Genomic DNA, 19149 nt, shown 5'->3' with positions numbered 1-19149 from the left:
CTTGCTCATTGTATATTAAAGCTCAGGGTAGAGAACTTATCAGGGCTTTAAACTTATAAAATATAAACAGAGGATTAAAAGCTACCTTTAAAAATTATGAGATGGCTACAGTAAAATAGGTACAGCAAGTTGAACCAAAACTTCCAAAATGTCCACTTGATTTTTTACACCTGGGTTTATTATATATACAGCTCAACACAGCAAGGATACAGCAACAGGACAGTGCACTGTAGGCTTCAAAAAGATGGATTGCGATGTCCAGTCTTTTCGAATCCACAATTTGTAAGTTATTCACCAAGGCTAATTTATGTAAATGTGGTATAACAACTGAAAAAGGAAAAAAAAAAGGTTATATTTTATCCCAATCACGTGTACATAATCCTCATACTTTATAACACATAATTATTATTTTAAATTATAAGATTTCATTTTAATGCTGGGCACTTTCAAATGTTTACCCACATCCTCTGCTTGCTCTTTCATATTAGGCAAAAATGTATGCTTTTCCAAATAAAGAGATAATATAACACTATCACTGCCATCTTGTTCTGAGAACTATTTACAGATGATCTCACCTTACCTCCCAATCTCCCAAATGGAAAAACAATAAACAAATGAATCAAGACACACAGCTTATATGCACTATGATGCAATCCTAGACATAACTTTCCTTATGAAAATATTGCCACTGCGATTACATAAAAGGCACATGCATTTCCCCTTCTCATTAATAAATTATTTCACACAATATCACAAGTATCTTCAGTTTCTCATAGTTGTAGCAAACCCACTGTTAAATAGCACTCTGAATTTCTAGTCACTGTAGGGGTAGAATAGCCTCACAGAAGAGGGTGAAACTTTAAAGACAACTTCTGTAAAATAAAAGCAATGGCTTAGGCAACAATAAGCAGCAATCATCCTGGATGCCCAGGATTGTTTTTACTAAGCATAGACTCTCCAGAAAACCAGCTTTTTGCAGGACTGGCTTCAGAATCAGTGACTCTGAACCCTTTCTGTTCTTGCTTGGTTAGAGAACACAACCCACTGGCAACTGCAGTGACTTCTTTCATGTTTACTGTGAGTTTGTGATGCAAATGCATGCCTTCTGGAAGAACTGTTTCCTAAGTAGTATAGAGGTAGTTAAAGGCTAAAAAGAAGGATTTTCCTAATGCTTATGAAGACAAAAATTTTCTATTGATGGCAATATTTCACTTTATGTGTATTATCCTAGGCTACTGTCTCTATACTAATTCATTCACTCAATTAGTAACTCATCAGATGGTTTACATGCTGAAAGACAGTAGCATATTAAATATCAAAAGAATATTTAATAACCTGGGTGGGAATAATTCTAAAACTCCTCTTTAATGAGAAAGAAAAATCTGATACAACATCTAAGAAGCCTTTTTATTCAAGGTTGATTAGACAAAGATTTAAAACAGCAAATAAAATAAACAGAATTTAAAAATTAGATTTCAGGAACTTTCAAATAAAATCCTGGGACATATATACTAGCCAAAGCAAAGAAATTTTGTCTTTTTTTTTTTTTTTTTTTGTAAATGCATTTGGACCTGAAGTAAACACAGGACACCTGTACTGCAATCCCAGCATTTGGGAGGCTGAGGCAAGAGACTCTCATTAGCTCAGGGGCAGGCATACTATGGCAACAAACCCAAACCAAAGCAGATTTACTTGAGCCTTTAGAAAACAAACATTCCCAGTGATCCTTACAAGTAGCTGGATATAAAAAACTAGAGTGTTTTAGGTAAAACAGTCAATGTTTAAGATAGAAGCAAGGGACTGCAGTGATTGGTCCATGGTCAAGCACACTTTCTGTTTATTGTATAGATGACCAGGGTTTGGTTCTCAGCAGCCACCTGGATCTGATGTCCCTTTCTGGTTTCTTTGGGTGCCAGGCTCCCATCAGTGCAGATATACATGCAGGTAACACGAATGCATGCACACCAAAACAAGTTTTCAAACAGATACAAGACTGAAAGATCTAATAAAAAATTGGGAAATAATAAGGGCTAATGAAGGAACTAATGTTAGTTAAGGAACAGAGTGTTAAATAATCTCATTATTCCAACCTCTCCACTCTTTCTCCAAAGACCCGAAGAGAATTATCTATAAAAATGGATAGTTAAGAATATTGCATTTTTTTCTGATATAGGCTTGATTTCACCATAAGTCCTATTTACAGACTGAACATTAAATTTCTCAAGGTAAAGGCCCTAAAAGGCTCAAGTAATCCAAAGTGGGGAGATCAAAAAAATTTTTTTCCCTAAAACTATTTTCAGGAGAAATCAGAGACAATGGTTAACTGAAGCTACACTCAACTAAAATTTTCCTGAGCACACCTTTACTGTTCTTTTGGGACTACTGGGAAAAGACAAAAATCCTGTTTTTTTTTTTTTTTTTTGTGTGTGTGTGTGTTTTTTGGGGGGGGTTTCCAGACAGGGTTTCTCTGTATTGCTTTGGCACCTGTCCTGGAACTCGCTCTGTAGACCAGACTGCCTTCGAACTCACAGAGATGTGCCAGTTCTTTTCTATTTACACAATTCTTATGTATTTTAATAGGTAGCCATTGATTGCAAGAATCAAACTATCATATAGGAGGTCTACTTCTTAAAAATTCTAAAAAGAGACACTGAAATACAGATAATGTTTGCTCTGAGAAATAACTGTGGGACTAGAATTATTGAGGACAAAGCCTACATGCACTCATGAAAAAACTGGCTACACTTCATGCTCACAGCATTCCAGACAGCTTCTTCCTCCAAATCTCCCTTGTGAGTACAAGAAAATAGGTTACGCCGGGCGTTGGTGCACGACTTTAATCCCAGCACTCGGGAGGCAGAGGCAGGCGGATCTCTGTGAGTTTGAGGCCAGCCTGGTCTCCAGAGCGAGTGCAGGATAAGGCTCCAAAGCTACACAAAGAAACCCTGTCTCGGAAAAAACCCCCCCCCACCCCCCCCCCAAAAAGAAAATAGGTTACATAGTGCTTTACTGGGGACTGAACTCAACAAGAGGGCATAAGCCAAAGACCCATTATTACTTATCATATCCCTTAATCCAGGAACCAGGAGTTACTTTCTGCCCTTCAAAGAAACTATTGTCTCAGTGATGTTAACCCACCCTTCAGAGCTCTGACTTAGGATCACAAGTAAATGTGGTATTGTTACATTAGGTCTGTCCATGTTGGTAACTAAATCAGCAATCTTTTTCTGTTGGCTGGGTAACTAGACATGAGTATACTCACTGAATGAGAAGAGACTTTCCTTGACAGTGTTGGGAAGTGCTGCTGCCCTCAACAAGCCTTTTGTATCTTATTTATGGTCCAAATAATCACATACTATTTTTTGTTGATCATTCTGATCTTAAAAAACAGTCTGGCTATATAATAAACAATCTATTAAAGAACACAATTTTTTTTTTTTTCCAGTGGAAACTAAACTGACTTAAGTGGCTAACCCTATGACCCTCTAGAAAGCATGTCAAATTGCTGACACTAACAAGACAATAAAGTATCACAGTGGTAACAAATATGCTTTGGGAGTAATGATTTGATGCCATGTAAGAAATTGTTATAAATGTTGAGGGCCACAGTAAGGAAGAGAATATAGAGACTAGAGAAAATGAGTTAGTAGATCACTATGCAGATCAAAACACTGACAATTCAAACAGGCTGATGGCATACCAAGTGGGATAATTGTGAACTTCCTAAAAGAATGTGACTAGAAGCACAAAGAAACATCCTTAAAATTTGATTAAGAAAGTCTCTTATAGCTGGGAGGTGGGCAGGTGGATCTCTGTGACTTCAAGGCCAGGATGGTCTACAAAGCAAATCCTAGGACAGCCAGGGCTGGCTCAAAAAGAAAAAAAAAAAAAGAAAAAAAAAAAGAAAGTTTCTTAAGTGGGAAGTTACTCTGTGTTTTATTTATAGCTGGTGTTTAGGAACACAACAGGGATCAATTCCAGGGGAGTTTTTAGAATGTGAGAAATAAACAGCAATGCTTTGATGGCCAAACCAGTCCCCCATGATGGCACAATTCAGGAACAGGTAGAAAGAGGACTTACACTCATCTCGGAAGCGAGGTTCTGCATTAGGCCCGACTCTGCCAAATGTTCTGATAACCTCTGTATGCAAAGAATGCTGGTCTTGGTACTGAGGGTCTTCCAGGAAAGAAGCCAACTGCATCTTCACTCTTTCTAGTAACTTAAAATCAGATACAGATTATTAAAAATAGAGTAGTGCTGCTAGGGTGAACAATAAGCAGATTAAAAATGGCCTATGACAATGGATTCATGCTGCAAAGCCATGACAGTTAAGTCTTCTTACTCAGAAAAGATCTCAGTTTCTGTTTGTGTAGTAATTCTGAATTTAGATTAACAATAAAAACACACCTGAAAAAAACCCAACTATGTAAGGAAAAGTTGGCAAAGTTCTGATTTTGTATCTAAGTTCTAATTCTCACGTTATAGTGTAAGTACCCAGCTAGTCACCTCCTGAAAGCAGTGAGTCATATATGACTTACACTTTACTCACATTTCCCTAAAAGACATCTTATTTTAGGATTTAAGATCATGTTGAAATTCTGCCAAGACTGCAAGCATTGCAGAAAGATGTGTTCTTTTTTTTTTTCTATTGCTTTGTCAGTGAAATATAGAGCAAAAAAGGGGGAAATATTCTTTCTATAATTAAAAATTTAATTTTTGTTATAAGAGTCTTTATGACAATAAAATTCTATTGAATTTCTTATTTTGGTGAGCCACATATCTATAAATCATTTCTTTTCTAATACACAAGATTTTTTTTCATTTGTACTAAATATGTGTCCAATATGACAAAAAGAAAAAAAACTCTTGATACTCTTGATACATGTTCTTTTAAGGATTTTTATTTTACATGCACGAGTGTTTTGCATGGAGATGCCAGAAGAAGGCATCTTATTCCTTAAATTGGAGTTACAGATGGTTGTGAGCCTCCATTTGGGTGCTGGGAACCAAACCCAGGTTCTCTGCCAGAGCAACAAGTACTCTTAACTAGTACCTTGAGAAGTATGTTATATTTAATGTTTAGTTAATTAGTTAGGCATAGAACATAAAAATGTTGAAATAAACACAGTTTCAGAATTAAAATAATCTTTATGGAGGAAAAGCTTGTAAAAACTGGAAGCAGGCAAGGCAGGGTTTACAGTGGTACAAGCCACAAGAGCTATATAACCTATTAAAGGATTTTACAATGTAGCATCAATGGCAGTTGTCAGGATACAGGTGCCCTCTCTACTTCATCTGTAAAAGTGAGATTGCTTTGTTTTCACAATATTTTGTGACAAAATACATCTTCAAACTAGCAATGAAAATGTATGCTGGGCATGGTGGTGCACACCTTTAATTACAGCACTTGGGAGGCAGTAGCAGGCAGATCTCTGTGAGTACAAGGCCAGCCTGGTTAACCACACCAGCCAAGAGTACTCAGTGAGATTGCATGAGAGAGAGAGAGAGAGAGAGAGAGAGAGAGAGAGAGAGAGAGAGAGAGAGAGAGAGAGAGAGAGAGAGAGAGATCATATGTAGAGAGATCATTTGCAGATTGGCTTATACAGCTAGGCTATATAGTCAATTTTTTAATTGAGAAGACTAATACAGAAATGGAGGTATCTTAGAATAAACAATTACTTTAGGTTATGGTGCTTTTTAAATATTATCTTCCTCTGATCTGTACTTTTAAGAAATGCCATAAAAGTCACAATGCTCTCTGACCCTATCTTCAGGTATGTCATTAGAAATGTGTCACCACATCAGCACAGAGGTAATAAACAAATGTCCATTTCCTACCTCTCTCTGAATAACTGTTTCCATAATAGTGCCAAACGCTGGGATTGTAGCAATCCTAACGGAGCTGTTAGAAATAAAAAAGGAAAGAGACTGAGATTTCCCTGATAAACAATAGGATCATCATTAACATATGTATCAAAATAAGCACAAGGTAGAAATCCCGCATTAGTCTCTAGCAATGACAGTTAAACTTTTAAAGAGCAGACCAGGAAGAATGCTCAGTAAGACAGGCAGGATAACTCAGGGTCACAGTCTGTGAACTCACAATTCAGGATCACCGGACAAGGTAACAAGGGCCGGAGCAACCCGCTTGTCAACTAATGCTTCACTCATGCCTCGAAGAGTCAGCTGTAAACCAGTCAACATGCAATAAAAAATGGTTTGGTAAACTGGAATGAGAACTGGGTTAGCTGTGACTGAGGATGGGCAGGCAGACTCGCTGGCCTTTCTTGCTTTAGTCATCCATATGACACATTAAAATGTTAAGCCTTTGGTTCATGCCACTACACTCACGGCAACAACCTGTTAGTGAGATTAGCAGAGCATCCTTTCTTGGCTTGGAAGAAATAGTCCATCAGCTTGTTTTGTTTGGAAAGTGTTTATTGATTATAATGTTCATACTTTTTTCTCTACTACATGGCCACCAAATTAGGCTCATTTTGAGGCTGATTTAAAAAACAACCTCAACAATATATTAATATTAACATGATAAAATTTCAAATAAGCATATAACCCAACATTACTATTTTCAGTGACTGTTAACAGCATGATGGTTATTTCTCAACAGGCCCACTTAGAAAGGAATGCTGGACATAGAAGGCAGGGACAACACTTACATTTCAGGGTCACTGGAGAGAGTAATGAGAGCAGGAACCACCCTCTGAGCTACCAGAGTCTCATTCACCCCCTTCACCAACAGCTGATTGGTCAGCACAGGGGATATTCACAGGCGGTGCATGGAAAGCAAACAGTGTGCCATGGGAAGAAGAAAGAACAACCAAGAGAAAGAGAGAAAACACAAAAGCAAAACCAAAATTAGAAGCTAAGCAAATACTGCTACTAGAGTGCTTACCAAGGCAGGGAAGGCTTAGGAGGAAAGAAAGCTTAAATTGTCTCAGCAGTCCACAAAAAGAGGCTTGTCACCACCTGGATGGCAGTTTGTCCTTTAGGTCAAAGACTACATTCAATTCCCATCTTCAATTAAAATATAAAGGAAAAATATTCTTTTTTCTTTTTTGTTTTATTGAGACGGGGTCTCTGTAGTTCTGGCTGGTGCTAACTCACTACGTAGACCAGGTTGGCTTCAAACTCACAGAGATCCACATGCCTCTGCCTCCCTTGTGCTGGAATTAAAGGCGTGCACCACTACAGCTCTTAAAAAATAAAAAAAAAAAAAATCTAAAAAAGAGACATATATTAACAATATAACCAGTTAAAAAATTTAAAGTTAATTGGCTATTTTATTATGATCACCAAATACAAATAGGCCTTTAAAAAAGCAACGTTAAATGGCTTGTAGCCATTACTACTGCTTCTGAGGATTCTCCAGTGAGGACATTAAAGTCCACATAGTAAAACTCCCAACCTTTCCTCACACAGCCTTATCACGTGAGCAACAGACATACTGCAGCATTGTGTCCTGGAATGTTAGACCTGGAAATCAGCTCTGGGTTCAAATTCCAGCTCTCACTCTCTATCAGCTATGTAGCCTTTGGTGAACTACAGAATAAACTAGTTGGCTCCTCTGAAAATCCTTTTCCTCACCTCATTCAAAGGACAAGTGTACTATTAATTTGCAAGCAAGAAATATTGCACATGACAAAGGATATGCACACAAGAGATGAGCTTAGTTATTATGACTACTCAATAATATAGGGTTTGGAATTATTATAAAAAGGAATCATTGAATTAAAATTGGTTAGTTTACCCCTGAACACATCTTTGCTTTCTAATTTTCTAAAAGCTTACATAATTTTTAGAGTAAGTATGATAACCAGAATCAAGTTATTTCTCTAACAGTCACTAAAATACTTTTGTTAGTAACCAATGCTAATTTTGTACAAGAGGGTAGTTAGTATATACATTTTGTTTTTTTTAAAAGAATACCAATCTCCCCTAGCTTCAGAATATAAGCATAAATTACTATGGAATTTTAATAGTAGTAATAGTAATAGAATAGTAGTTCTCACAGAAGATCAGAGTTCCCATGGACTTTCCATATCAAAATCACCACTGGGCATTTGTTGACGCTCCTCTTATAAAGTAACAGAAGCTTAGCTGATGTTATCTGAAGATAATTTATTTCTGCAATAATCTGTTACCATTTATCAACCCAATTCATTCCAGAGTTGATTTTGGCATTCTGAGACAATTTATTAAATGCCTACATAAGTAGGCAGGAGAAAAATGACAGAAGACGTCTTGCTATTATATTAATGTGACTGTATTCAGGTTGGAAGAAATAGGACAAGGAGTTCAAATTCTTTATAGCATAAGATGGCATAAGTTTGAATCAGCAAAGCCTAACTTGATGCCTTCTATCTGTGTCTATTCAAAGGTGTTGATTTAGAAGATAAGATAATCTCTCATTGCGCTGGGATCCTTAAGGTAATTAAAAAAAAAAAGCTAAAAAAATTAGCCAACAAATTTAAGAGTTATCAATTAATAGACATTTTATATACTGTATCCTTTGGTTTTCATGTCTGATGAGGCAAATACAAACATTATCAAACTTTTAGCAGATGAAGAAACAGACTTGTAGAAAAGAAGTGCATTTGTACAGGGTTTTTGAGTTGAAAGTAGAACTAGACAATGGACTGACTCATTCTTATCTGATGTCTGTGCTTTCTTTGAGTTATGGTCTAATGGGTTCAATTACCTCATGATTAATATACTAGTTATGTGAAGTTCTTTTCTATAATTTGTCACTCTACGAGGTCACTAACATGAAAGCCACTAAGTTCCCCCTACAAAAGAATTTCATTCATTTTCTACCTCAGAAGGTAAGATGTGGTTTCTTGTTTAACACCAGGAACAATATAAACCTATTGGTTTTCTCCTGCTATCTAAAAATGAAGCTAAATTTATGTTAAATTCCAGAAAATATTTCAACTGAAGTTCCTAGTATATCCACTTCTCACTCCTATCATTTTATTCTGTTGTTTTACTTTTGAGGTAATCTCTCAGGTAGTCCTGGCTGGCCTTGAACTAACTATTCATTGGAGGGTGCTTTTGATCCACCTATTTGACTTCTGCATCATTACAACCAATCTTATATGGTCCTGGGAAAGCACAAAGGACCCTTGGTGTGCTAGGCAAATGCCCTAGTAACTTAGCCATGCCCTTACCACAGCCCCTAACACCACTTCTATAAAAAAACATTATCTTAAATGCCGTTGTTTTAAAACATTAATATAATAGAAATCTCATGAATTAGACATTATTTTTGGTAGATTATTTCCCCCAAATAACCATCACTGACAAAAAAGGAACTTCAATTTCTATTATCAATAACTTTTCCTGGTATATATTCAGTAAAATTATACCCTAAATAACATTAAAATATATTCCAATGCGAATCCATCTGTTCACCAGGTACTCCTTAAATTTACAATTAATTTGAAAACATTCTAAATCACTGTCAAACTAAACTCAGAAGTTCATTATCAACTGAAAGGACACTGACGACTGCATAGGCACAGGTACAGTGTTTAGACAAGCACTGACAGCAAGCACAGAAACCAAAAGTCACCTACAGAAACAAGGCAGACACACAAACAAAACCAAATGTGAAGAGGGGGCAGGCTACATTTTATTTCTTTGAAGTTTCTATTGATATGATATATATACACACATATATACATATACAATATACATATATATGTGTGAGTGTGTGCATATATTAGAAACTACCAGTCAAGTTTAAGTTTTTAGGTCTTAGAGTAAAACTGCATGAAGAGTGTATTAACAAAGGTTTTGGAAAGGACACATCTTTCTTGAGAGAGAGAGAGAGAGAGAGAGAGAGAGAGAGAGGAGAGAGAGAGAGACAGAGACGAAGAAATCCATCTTTCATGGCAATGTCCTCGTTTCAGCACACTGAATAATAAGTTATACCAAGAAGAAACTTGTATAAATAAAAAAAATTAAAATTATTCTGGCATCGACTTCATCAAATAATTCTTGATTATAGCTGTGCTTAAAAAATAGAAAAAACTTTCAATTTTATTGAAAATTAAATTTTCAATAAAAGAATTTTATTTAGAATTTTATTTAGGTCAAGAGAATTTTATTTAGGTTTGTTTGATCAATCTAATTCAGATAGTTATTGAAAATTATAGAAAGCAACTATTTAAATATATGAAGTATTCTATCCTCCCATTTACAATTTATCTTAAATTATAGAGAAATTCTTAAATTCAGGAAGATTGAATTAATAACTCTTCTCAAAAACATTTCTAAGTTCTTCTCCCTAACCAAGAAGATATTTGCAATTGATACCTGGCTGGGAGAGGAGAAACCAGTTTTCTCCAATGGAGTGTCTAGGCATATACCAACCACAGGCAGGCCTTTGTAGCTGATCATCACAAAACAGATTCTGTGTTGTTTATTGAGCACTTTTTGCTTTGTTCTGTTTTGTTTTGTATTACTGATTTTCTTTCTTTCTTTTTTTTTAAAAGCTTGTTTGTTTTGATTTTCAGTTTTTGTTTTTGGTGGCTTGTTTTTTTGAGAGAGACAGAAAGAACATGAAGTTGGTCAGGTAGGAGGTGAGGAGGATCTGGAAGGAGCTGGGGAAGAGGAAAGAATATCATCGAAGTGTATTTTGTGAAAAATAACTTCTAAAAATTAACAAAGAATAACAGGCATAATGGGACAATTTTAGTTTCAACAAATATATGTTTCTTATACAGTTGTTTTGTGAAGTAGTATCGCAAATTAGAAAAACAGTGACGTGACAACTAACATTTATTACAGCTCATATGGTTAACATCATGTTATGGGCTTACAGTACTAACTCACTGAATATTTACAAAAATCACTTGAATAGGACACTTGTCATTTTCTTCATTTTGTAGATAAGGAAACTAATGTACATATTTCTGTCCAAGTAATTAACAAAGTTAGTGGAAGAGATGGAAACTGAACCCAGGCAGCCTGGCTCTATGGTAAGACTCAACACCATCAACAATAAACAAACCATTTGAAGACTTTAAGTTCTAAAAATAAGTACACATGTCTACATGCTACCTGCTGGGTAAATTTTCAGTTATTATATTACTTGGGAAGATAGCAAGTTAATAAACTCTAGGTACATTATATTTTCCTGCCTTTTAAGTCTATAGACAATTGATGACTAGAGGTACTATTCCAGATATGGTATGTGAAGGAATACTATAATTGCAAATAACTGTATTTTGATACTATTAAAGAAGCAATACCCTATGTTGTTTTAGCTTGAGTAGTCATTTACCTCAGTAAATAGGATAGGACAATCAAAAAGATTTAATAGGAAGGAATTCAAATAAGGTTTAAAAGAGAAATGAAACTGAAAATAACATTCAAAGAACCAATAAGGCTAGAAAACATTCTTCAATTTGCCAAAGCTAAAGTTCTGCCCCATCACACAGTTCACAACTAGATAGCATACACTGTCATAAATAAATAAATATGTATGCCCCCCCATACATGATACTTAAAAATTAGAAGTTTCTCCTTCCCAAAGGAAATCACAAATAGAACCAAGAGAAGTGAACGTTAACATACCTCAAACATCCTAGCAGCAGTACACCTGACAAGTGCAGAAGTGTGGACAACACCATACCACAAAACAGTCAGCAACAGCTCATGATAGGCAGGGTTTGCACTACAGGAAAAATGACAACGTTAAGATCAAAGCCACACGCCTAACTGCTGCATTGAAAATCACTATGCTGGACATTGGTGGCATACGCCTTTAATCCCAGCACTCGGGAGGCAGAGGCAGGTGGATTTCTGAGTTTGAGGCTAGCCTGATCTACCCAGTGAGTGCCAGGATAGGCTCCAAAGCTACACAGAGAAACCCTGTCTCGAAAAACCAAAGAAAATCACTACCTATGTGTGTATGCATTTGTTACATATATATGCATATTAATGATAAAAACACTGGAAGAACATATAAATGAAACATGTTTATTATATCACAGCTAAGATCCCACAAAAGTCACTTTATGTAAGTATAAACCATATTCAAAGTTATATTTTTCTAAGCATCTACACTTGTGACAGAAATTCTATTTAATAGCATGAAAACTAAAATGGCAGATAAAATTAGGAGTTGTGGCACACCCTTATACACAGAACGCAGGATATGAAAACCCAAAAATTGCAAACTCTAGGCCAGTTTGTATTTTTTGCTTAGGTCTATAAATACTGGGTAAGCATGTGGTTGTAGAGTGAAGTCCATCTTAATGAAAGACGTTATTACTAATAAATGTACCTCCTAGTGGCTCTGGCCTACATCTCAGCTGCTCATGAGGGTAGGTAGGAGGGTTACCAGTTCAAGGGGAGCCTGAACTATAAAATGAGCTCAAGGCCTGCTGGGGCAAAAGAGTGAGACTTTGTCTCAAAAAATGAAAAAAAAATATTAAAAAGGCTGGGGTTATAGCTCTGTGGGAGAGCATTTGTTTGGCATGTATAAGAACCCAGATTTAATTTCTAGTACCACAAAGAGTATGACTGAGCTATATATATTCCAGTAACCATAACTTGTGGTTAAAGTAGGACAAGCATGCCACAGAGAACTGAATAAGGAGTCCATGATACTAGCTTTCAATCGAGGTTCCTTTGCACTTTTAGGAAACTTTTTTTTTTTTTAATCTGCACTTCATTATACTTTTATACCAGCTTCAAAGGAAGTATTAGTCTGTACCTTCTTTCTCATAAAAAAAAAATCACAATACATTGACTATAAAATATTTAAGAATACTATAATAAGCAAAACCCAAACCAGCTCAAAATATAGAATCGTAACTCTTAAAAACAATTATTTCGTGGCTAGGTCATTCATTTAATAAATCCATTTGGCAAACTACATAACCTTAAAAAAACCATGTACTGCATAGTATTTTCCTCTCTAATGGCTGAAGCATGTGATAGCCCCTTTCCTCCCTCTTTCTGGAAACCACTGCCCGGCTTCAACTTGAATGGGTACTCCTTTCATCTGCTTTTAAACTCTTAGAGTGGGACTTTCTACAGCTATCATTCAGGAGCTTCCCTGCTTTGTTTGAGTCTTAGTTTCCTGACTCTTAAGTCTTTTTCTTTGATATGTCTTTATAAACTAAACTAAAACAAAACAACCCCTCCCCCCAAAACCTATAAGCTATTTTGTTCTTACCCAAGTTCCACAAAAGAAGCCTTCAGGCTGTCAAGAGGAGCATGAGACAGTGAAAGCAGCGTCATTACATCTTCTAAGAAGCCAACTAGCAGCTTTCGATCCTCTTCCTACAGAGGTAAAATATATTGAAAATGAATCCCCAAACAAGTAAGAAGAACTAAATGCCATAATTACCCATCATTATTTAGAAAGTAATATTACATGACGGGACCAGATCCCACCTAGAAAACTATTTTGGTTGAAGATATTATTATTAAACATACCCATGATCACAATACCATGAAGTCAAAGACAATATCATTTGATTTAGACCTGGCTGTCTAATATGGTAGCCATTAGTCACATGATTATTTATATTTAAATTTAAATGAAAAAAAATTAGATTAGAAAATTCAGTTTTTTAGTCACACTAACTGTAGCACAAAAACTAAAAGACCCAGAGACAGATATTGGTGTTCAAACTTCAAGCTGAAGATCAGAAAAGCAAAGCAGCTGGCCATTAGCTCTTACCTCTACTTCAGCTCAGACCAAAGGGGTGATTGGACTGCTCCCTACTTCATTGCTCCTCAGATTCACTCAGACTGAATGCCAGCTCCGAGACCCTGCTCCTGTCTTATATACCTCCCTAATGCTGGGATTAAAGACGTGTGATCCCATGTGCTCAGATCAAAGGCATGAGCTTTGTCATTCTTCACTCTTGTGTAGGCCTTAAAGGCCTTGAACTAACAGATCCATCTACCTCTTAATCCCGAGTCCTGGGATTAAAGGTGTATAACACCACTGCCTGATCTCTATAGCTTGAGGCTGACTTTGCTGTCTTTATTCTCAGGCAAGCTTTAATAAATCATAAATAATGTATCACCACAACTAATATAAATTAAAGACTTAACAGCCTTAAGTACTGAGGATAGTTAGCATCCTTAGTATTAGATGACTCTGATGTACACATTATTTCTACTACTATACAAAGCTTCATTAGATGTTCGTGATTTAAAGTATGGTATTTTATTAAAATTTACACTATCAAGTTTGGTTTCCATGAATGGTGGCTATACACAGTTAAAAACAGACCACCAAAACAGTTACCTTTCTAATAGTAAAAAATTGATTTCTAAGAATTATATTTGCAATATTCAGTGGTAAAAACTCTACTTGCTGAAATAGAGCAGTGTTCTGAAAACAGCTCTCATTTGTGATTAAGGATTACTAATGTTTTCAAGCCTTCTTCAATGAATCATCATTACTTTCATAATTTTTATTAAGAAATAGACAAATCTGTTAGGTTAGAGTTAAAAACTTTTCATGTTTAACTAATCTGAATCCATAAAGGAAGGAAATCTGATATTTTCCCAGAACTGTCAATGCTAAACACATATAAGTGAAAGTCAAACTGTCAAAAAAGATAAATGTCAAGGATAAATAGCTTCTGGACACACCCAAAGGTCCAGAAGGAAGACTGGATTATACCAGATCAAGGTGAGAATGGAATTCCATCTCCCACCACTTTTTTTTTTTTTGGTAGTTATCCACAGTGCTGGTTAATTTTTTGTTTGTTTTTGTCAGCTTGACAAAAGCTGACAAAAGCTAGGGTTATCTGGAAAGAGGAAACTCAATTGATAAAACTATCTCTATCACATTTCTGAATTAATGATTCATAAGAGGGGTCCAGTCCAGGGTAGGCAGGGTCATCCCTGGGCAGGTGGTCCTGGGTTGCATAAAGTTGAGCAGGCCACGGAGAGCAAACCTGTAAGCAGTATTCCTCCATGATCTCTGCTTCAGTTCCTGACTTGGTTTCCCTCAAAGATGGACTGTGACTGGGGCATGTACACTGAACAAACCCTTCTCTCCCCAGGTAGCTTTTGGACATGTCCTTTATCACAACAAAAGAAAGTAACAGAAACTAACCAGGATAATCATTAATGTCTAACAGCAAATAGAACTGTGGAAAATAAACTGCAAGTCTAAAATAATTCAGTGAAACGAGCTAAAAATAGACTTCCAAATGAGCACAGATTCTTTCGAATTTATAAAATCAACTTTAATTATTTCCCATTTTAAAATATCAATTCAAATAGTAGTGCTTTATATATGTAGGTCAGAAGTGTATATGTGATGCTGGGATCTAGTACATGGTGGGCAAGTGCTCTAATGCTGATCTACATTCCTAGACCTCAAGATAGGCTTTGTTTCCTAATAAAACTATAGGCTATGGTTTATCCTAACATAAATGGTACTTAGCAAGGAGAACCATTAACTGCTGGTGTGTGCTTTCTGAAATGAGCAATCTGGGTAACCTCTGATTACTACCTCAATTTATTAAATGGAAAAGCTTTTATAAAACATTTAAATAAAAATATGGTTGGATTTCAGAGTCACTTCAAAGATAGGTCCTTAGTCATAATATTCTTAAGTCTGATTTGACTTTCTACTATATGTCATATCTTGTAACTGGGAATTTACCATGCTTTAAAATGATATGGTTAAGATCAAACCTCTATCAAAACTGTTAAGTTAAAAAGTGAAAACATTGGTATTAGATTTGATATCATGCTGATGCAACTTCCAAATCAAATGGAGAAGAGAACAGTATCACACTATTGTTTACAGTGGTGTTTGGACTTAACATAATTCGCCTCTAACTTCAGGAATACTAGAGATTGTCAATGCTATATGACTGAAAATATCCTACATAGACAATGTATATCTGTGTTATGACATCATAGAAATTCATTTAGAAAAGCTTAAAGGAATACAGTGCTATTATTAATAGAACCAGAACTTAGATAGCTGGTGTTCATGGAATAGCAGTGAGTTTTAACACTGTGATACCACTTGAATATGCCTAGAAGAAAGATACAATACATATCAAGTGATGCTCTTGGAATTCAAGAAGCAAGGTATCCTTGGATGAACACTCAGAGAATCATCAGTAAAAGCATGCTTTTTCCTTCTTATGCTCCACTTTCTAATGTGCCTTAACATGGGTCATGCTATTTACTTAAAGCAACAGAGAGGAGAGTGTGGCTGTCTATTGCTCCAGAAGTAAGCAATGACTCAACACCTCCTGATAACTAACCTAGTTTAATATACCTTTCCTGAATCTAGCCTGGGCTTATGACTTATTAACACTATTATAGAAGTAATGTTGTACCGCTCCTGGGACTAACTCTTAGTCTAGTATACTCTGCTTTCATATCATTGAGCTTTGAATCATCAGGTCGGGAAATGGAAGGTACTGTCACATGGGTGGTGGAGCTCAGTCACCCTTGTGACTGATGTTAAATTAAATTTATTTGTTAAATTGGTACTTTACTTGGCGACTACTTCAAATATGCTCCTCACTACAAAACATTAGTTGAAAAATGAGTAAAACTACTTTTGTTTTCTTTTGGGTAACATTTTCACTTAAGCTGGAGGTTTGGGTCTTATCCCAGCAAACAAACATCAGGTATTTTCTAAGGAGAGGCACCTTTACTGAAGAGGAAGACTTGCTCTCTTACCTGAATGTAACACGTGAGGACTCCTGTGGCATAAATGGGGACTGTAGCTTTAGTGAGGACCCCATTTCCTGCTGAGGAATCTAAAATTATTAAAATATTTTTAAACGTTCTAGTATACTTTAAATGTAAAGGCAAAAGTGAAAAACAGAATTGCATTTAAAAGTACAACTGTTTACAAGATAGCATTTTGGTGAAGGCACATTCTAATTTGCTAATCACAACTTAATACTTTTGAAGTGGCATTAGCACATACACTTCTAATAGATAAGTAAGGAATTTAATAATCAAACTGAGGGACCGACTCCTATTTCTAGAATTAAAAAATCCCCAAAAGCTTTCTTTAAGAGTCTCTCAAGTATCTACATAGCCAGGTCTTACATAGCATGCAGATGTGTATTAGTTAACTTGTTTGGCTCAGGGCACCCACTATAGATTTTCATCCACAGAGTGCCCTGATAAAGTTCACGGAGGAGGAATAGGAGTAGGAATGAGGCTACATAAATGGAAAGAATGGCAAGACAATCCAACCATGACTGTGTAACCGATGACTACCCTCTAAGAGTCTTTGTCTACAAATATTAAGATAAAGTAATACTTACAAAGGTAAATTCTATAATCAACGATACTGAGGTAAAATCATTTATAGTACCAACAGTTCATTTATTGATCATTACACAGTTTTAAGGGGTTTGTTTCAATGCCGTTAAGAGTTTTTGTTATTGTACTGATATTCTTATATGGTTAATTTATTTTCAGTACTGAACACAAAGAAATTGAATGGAAAAGATACATTTAGGAGTTGGACATGATTTCAACAACAAAACTGGTTTTACATTAGTAAGCATTTAAAGTTTATTTTGGTGGTAAAAGTAACATTTTCTTGGGAGGAATATTGATGTTAGCTAACATGACAATGGTAGTAAAGAATTAAATCTGAGGCCGGATTAAGAGGTACTAGAGATACAAACTGTAAAAATGGGTGTAATAATCATTTCCTTTCTGAATAATTAAATATTCACAGTTATTGATTTTAAAAGCTGCCAGTTCTCAATAACTTAATTTTTCTTCATTAATTTATCATCGGAATTAGTACATACCTCAAACATAAAACACTAACAATTAGGCAAAAACCAACTCTTGGAGAAAAACTATTAAAAGTAACTTTTGCATTGATGTTTTCTAACTTAATTCATTTATTCATTCTCTAGCCATTGCTAAGGACACCAGAAATGTAATTTTCTGACACTAAATCACATCTTAATTATCTAAAATCCTTAATGGTGGGATTTTAGGTAAACAATTACCTATGCATTCAAGATCAATTAAGTAGAAGTTGCTATTTATTCCATTTAATATTTTCTATAATCTTTTCTTGGAAATGAAAAAAAAAAAAAAAACCCAAACAGACAGGGTTACAAGAGGCATACATAATCATTTTCTTAGGCCAGTAAAGCTGGCCTAGAGTGATGCCGTACCTACACTGCCTAAGACAGATGGGTGAAAATGACCAATGCAAGGTCTCTTCACACAGGACCTACAGTTTCTTTGAATTTTTCTGTTTCATTAAAAAACCTTGCATACCCTTACTGTTTTCCACTGTTATTTTAATACCACTTGCTTTATAAGCTGAAATATTTTGAGCACACCATAGTACACTCTAAGGATTAAAAGCTGCTGGTCTGAGACCCTTGACCTTAGGGGCAGTCTGGTCATAATTAAGGTAGTTATTACAATCAGAGTAAGGAGGGATAAATTCACCCCATGGAGAAGATAACTGACAAGGCCTGTGGGAATACTAAGAACTCCATGACAAACACTTTTCTTCTCAATTACTCATCTTAGTTTATATAATTTTCAGATAACAAATATAGTATTTTTCCTGATTATAAAGATCCCATTGTTTTTAAAATAATGGAATACTTACCAATGTTTTCTTCAGAGAGTCTTAAAATCTCCTGGAATTGGGGTTTTACCTAAGCAATACAAAGAGAAGATCCATGGATTAATCAGTGGTAAAATACTGATTATTGATACAACTTTTGATTTTGCTTTATAGGCTACTGAAATGGTCAGAAATATATTATATTTCAATAACAGGCTCAAGATTGTGAAAGGACTAAGCTGTAGAACCACACAATGAAGACTGAATGTCTTCATTTCACGAAACACTATGAATAGGTTACTTAACTTACTAAATTTTACAGAGCTTAGCAGCCAACACACTAGAAAGGGAGTGTGAATTTTGTTGAGTTTATTGCTGACTACATTTCTGCTTTAAAAGTTGCAATAAAACAGATTTAGTAGGAAGGAGCAGAAACTTAGAGTGTCTGCTATTTGAGTATCTTGATGAAACCTGACTGTAGCAACTGCCTTTTATATGAGTTCTCTAAGCAACTAGCCAAACAATAAACCCAAGACAAATGGATTAGAAGAAATGAAGAA

The 19149-nt window shown here is 35.6% G+C and overlaps 1 protein-coding gene across 6 annotated transcripts in view; it reads right to left on the bottom strand.

Annotated features, from left to right (window-relative positions):
- The window catches only part of Relch (RAB11 binding and LisH domain, coiled-coil and HEAT repeat containing), an 87387-nt gene that overhangs the window by 8964 nt on the left and 59274 nt on the right, over positions 1 to 19149 (bottom strand). The window contains exons 19-26 of one of the 6 annotated variants that reach the window (XM_027417851.1): positions 18632 to 18680; positions 16708 to 16787; positions 13208 to 13314; positions 11599 to 11698; positions 6675 to 6757; positions 5839 to 5902; positions 4081 to 4219; positions 211 to 327 (exon numbers count right to left, since the gene is read on the bottom strand). In XM_027417851.1, coding sequence (XP_027273652.1) covers positions 211 to 327; positions 4081 to 4219; positions 5839 to 5902; positions 6675 to 6757; positions 11599 to 11698; positions 13208 to 13314; positions 16708 to 16787; positions 18632 to 18680 — 739 coding nt within the window. Of the gene's footprint in view, positions 1 to 85; positions 328 to 4080; positions 4220 to 5838; positions 5903 to 6103; positions 6187 to 6674; positions 6758 to 11598; positions 11699 to 13207; positions 13315 to 16707; positions 16788 to 18631; positions 18681 to 19149 lie in introns of those variants that run through there. The other 5 variants (XM_027417852.1, XM_027417853.1, XM_027417854.1 and 2 more) reach the window with 5 other exon arrangements.

Source organism: Cricetulus griseus, chromosome 5 (assembly GCF_003668045.3).
Source record: "Cricetulus griseus strain 17A/GY chromosome 5, alternate assembly CriGri-PICRH-1.0, whole genome shotgun sequence".
In the NCBI taxonomy this organism is placed as follows: Eukaryota; Metazoa; Chordata; class Mammalia; order Rodentia; family Cricetidae; genus Cricetulus; species Cricetulus griseus.
Note: the sequence above shows the minus strand (reverse complement) of the source record. Positions and strands in the feature narration are given on the sequence as shown.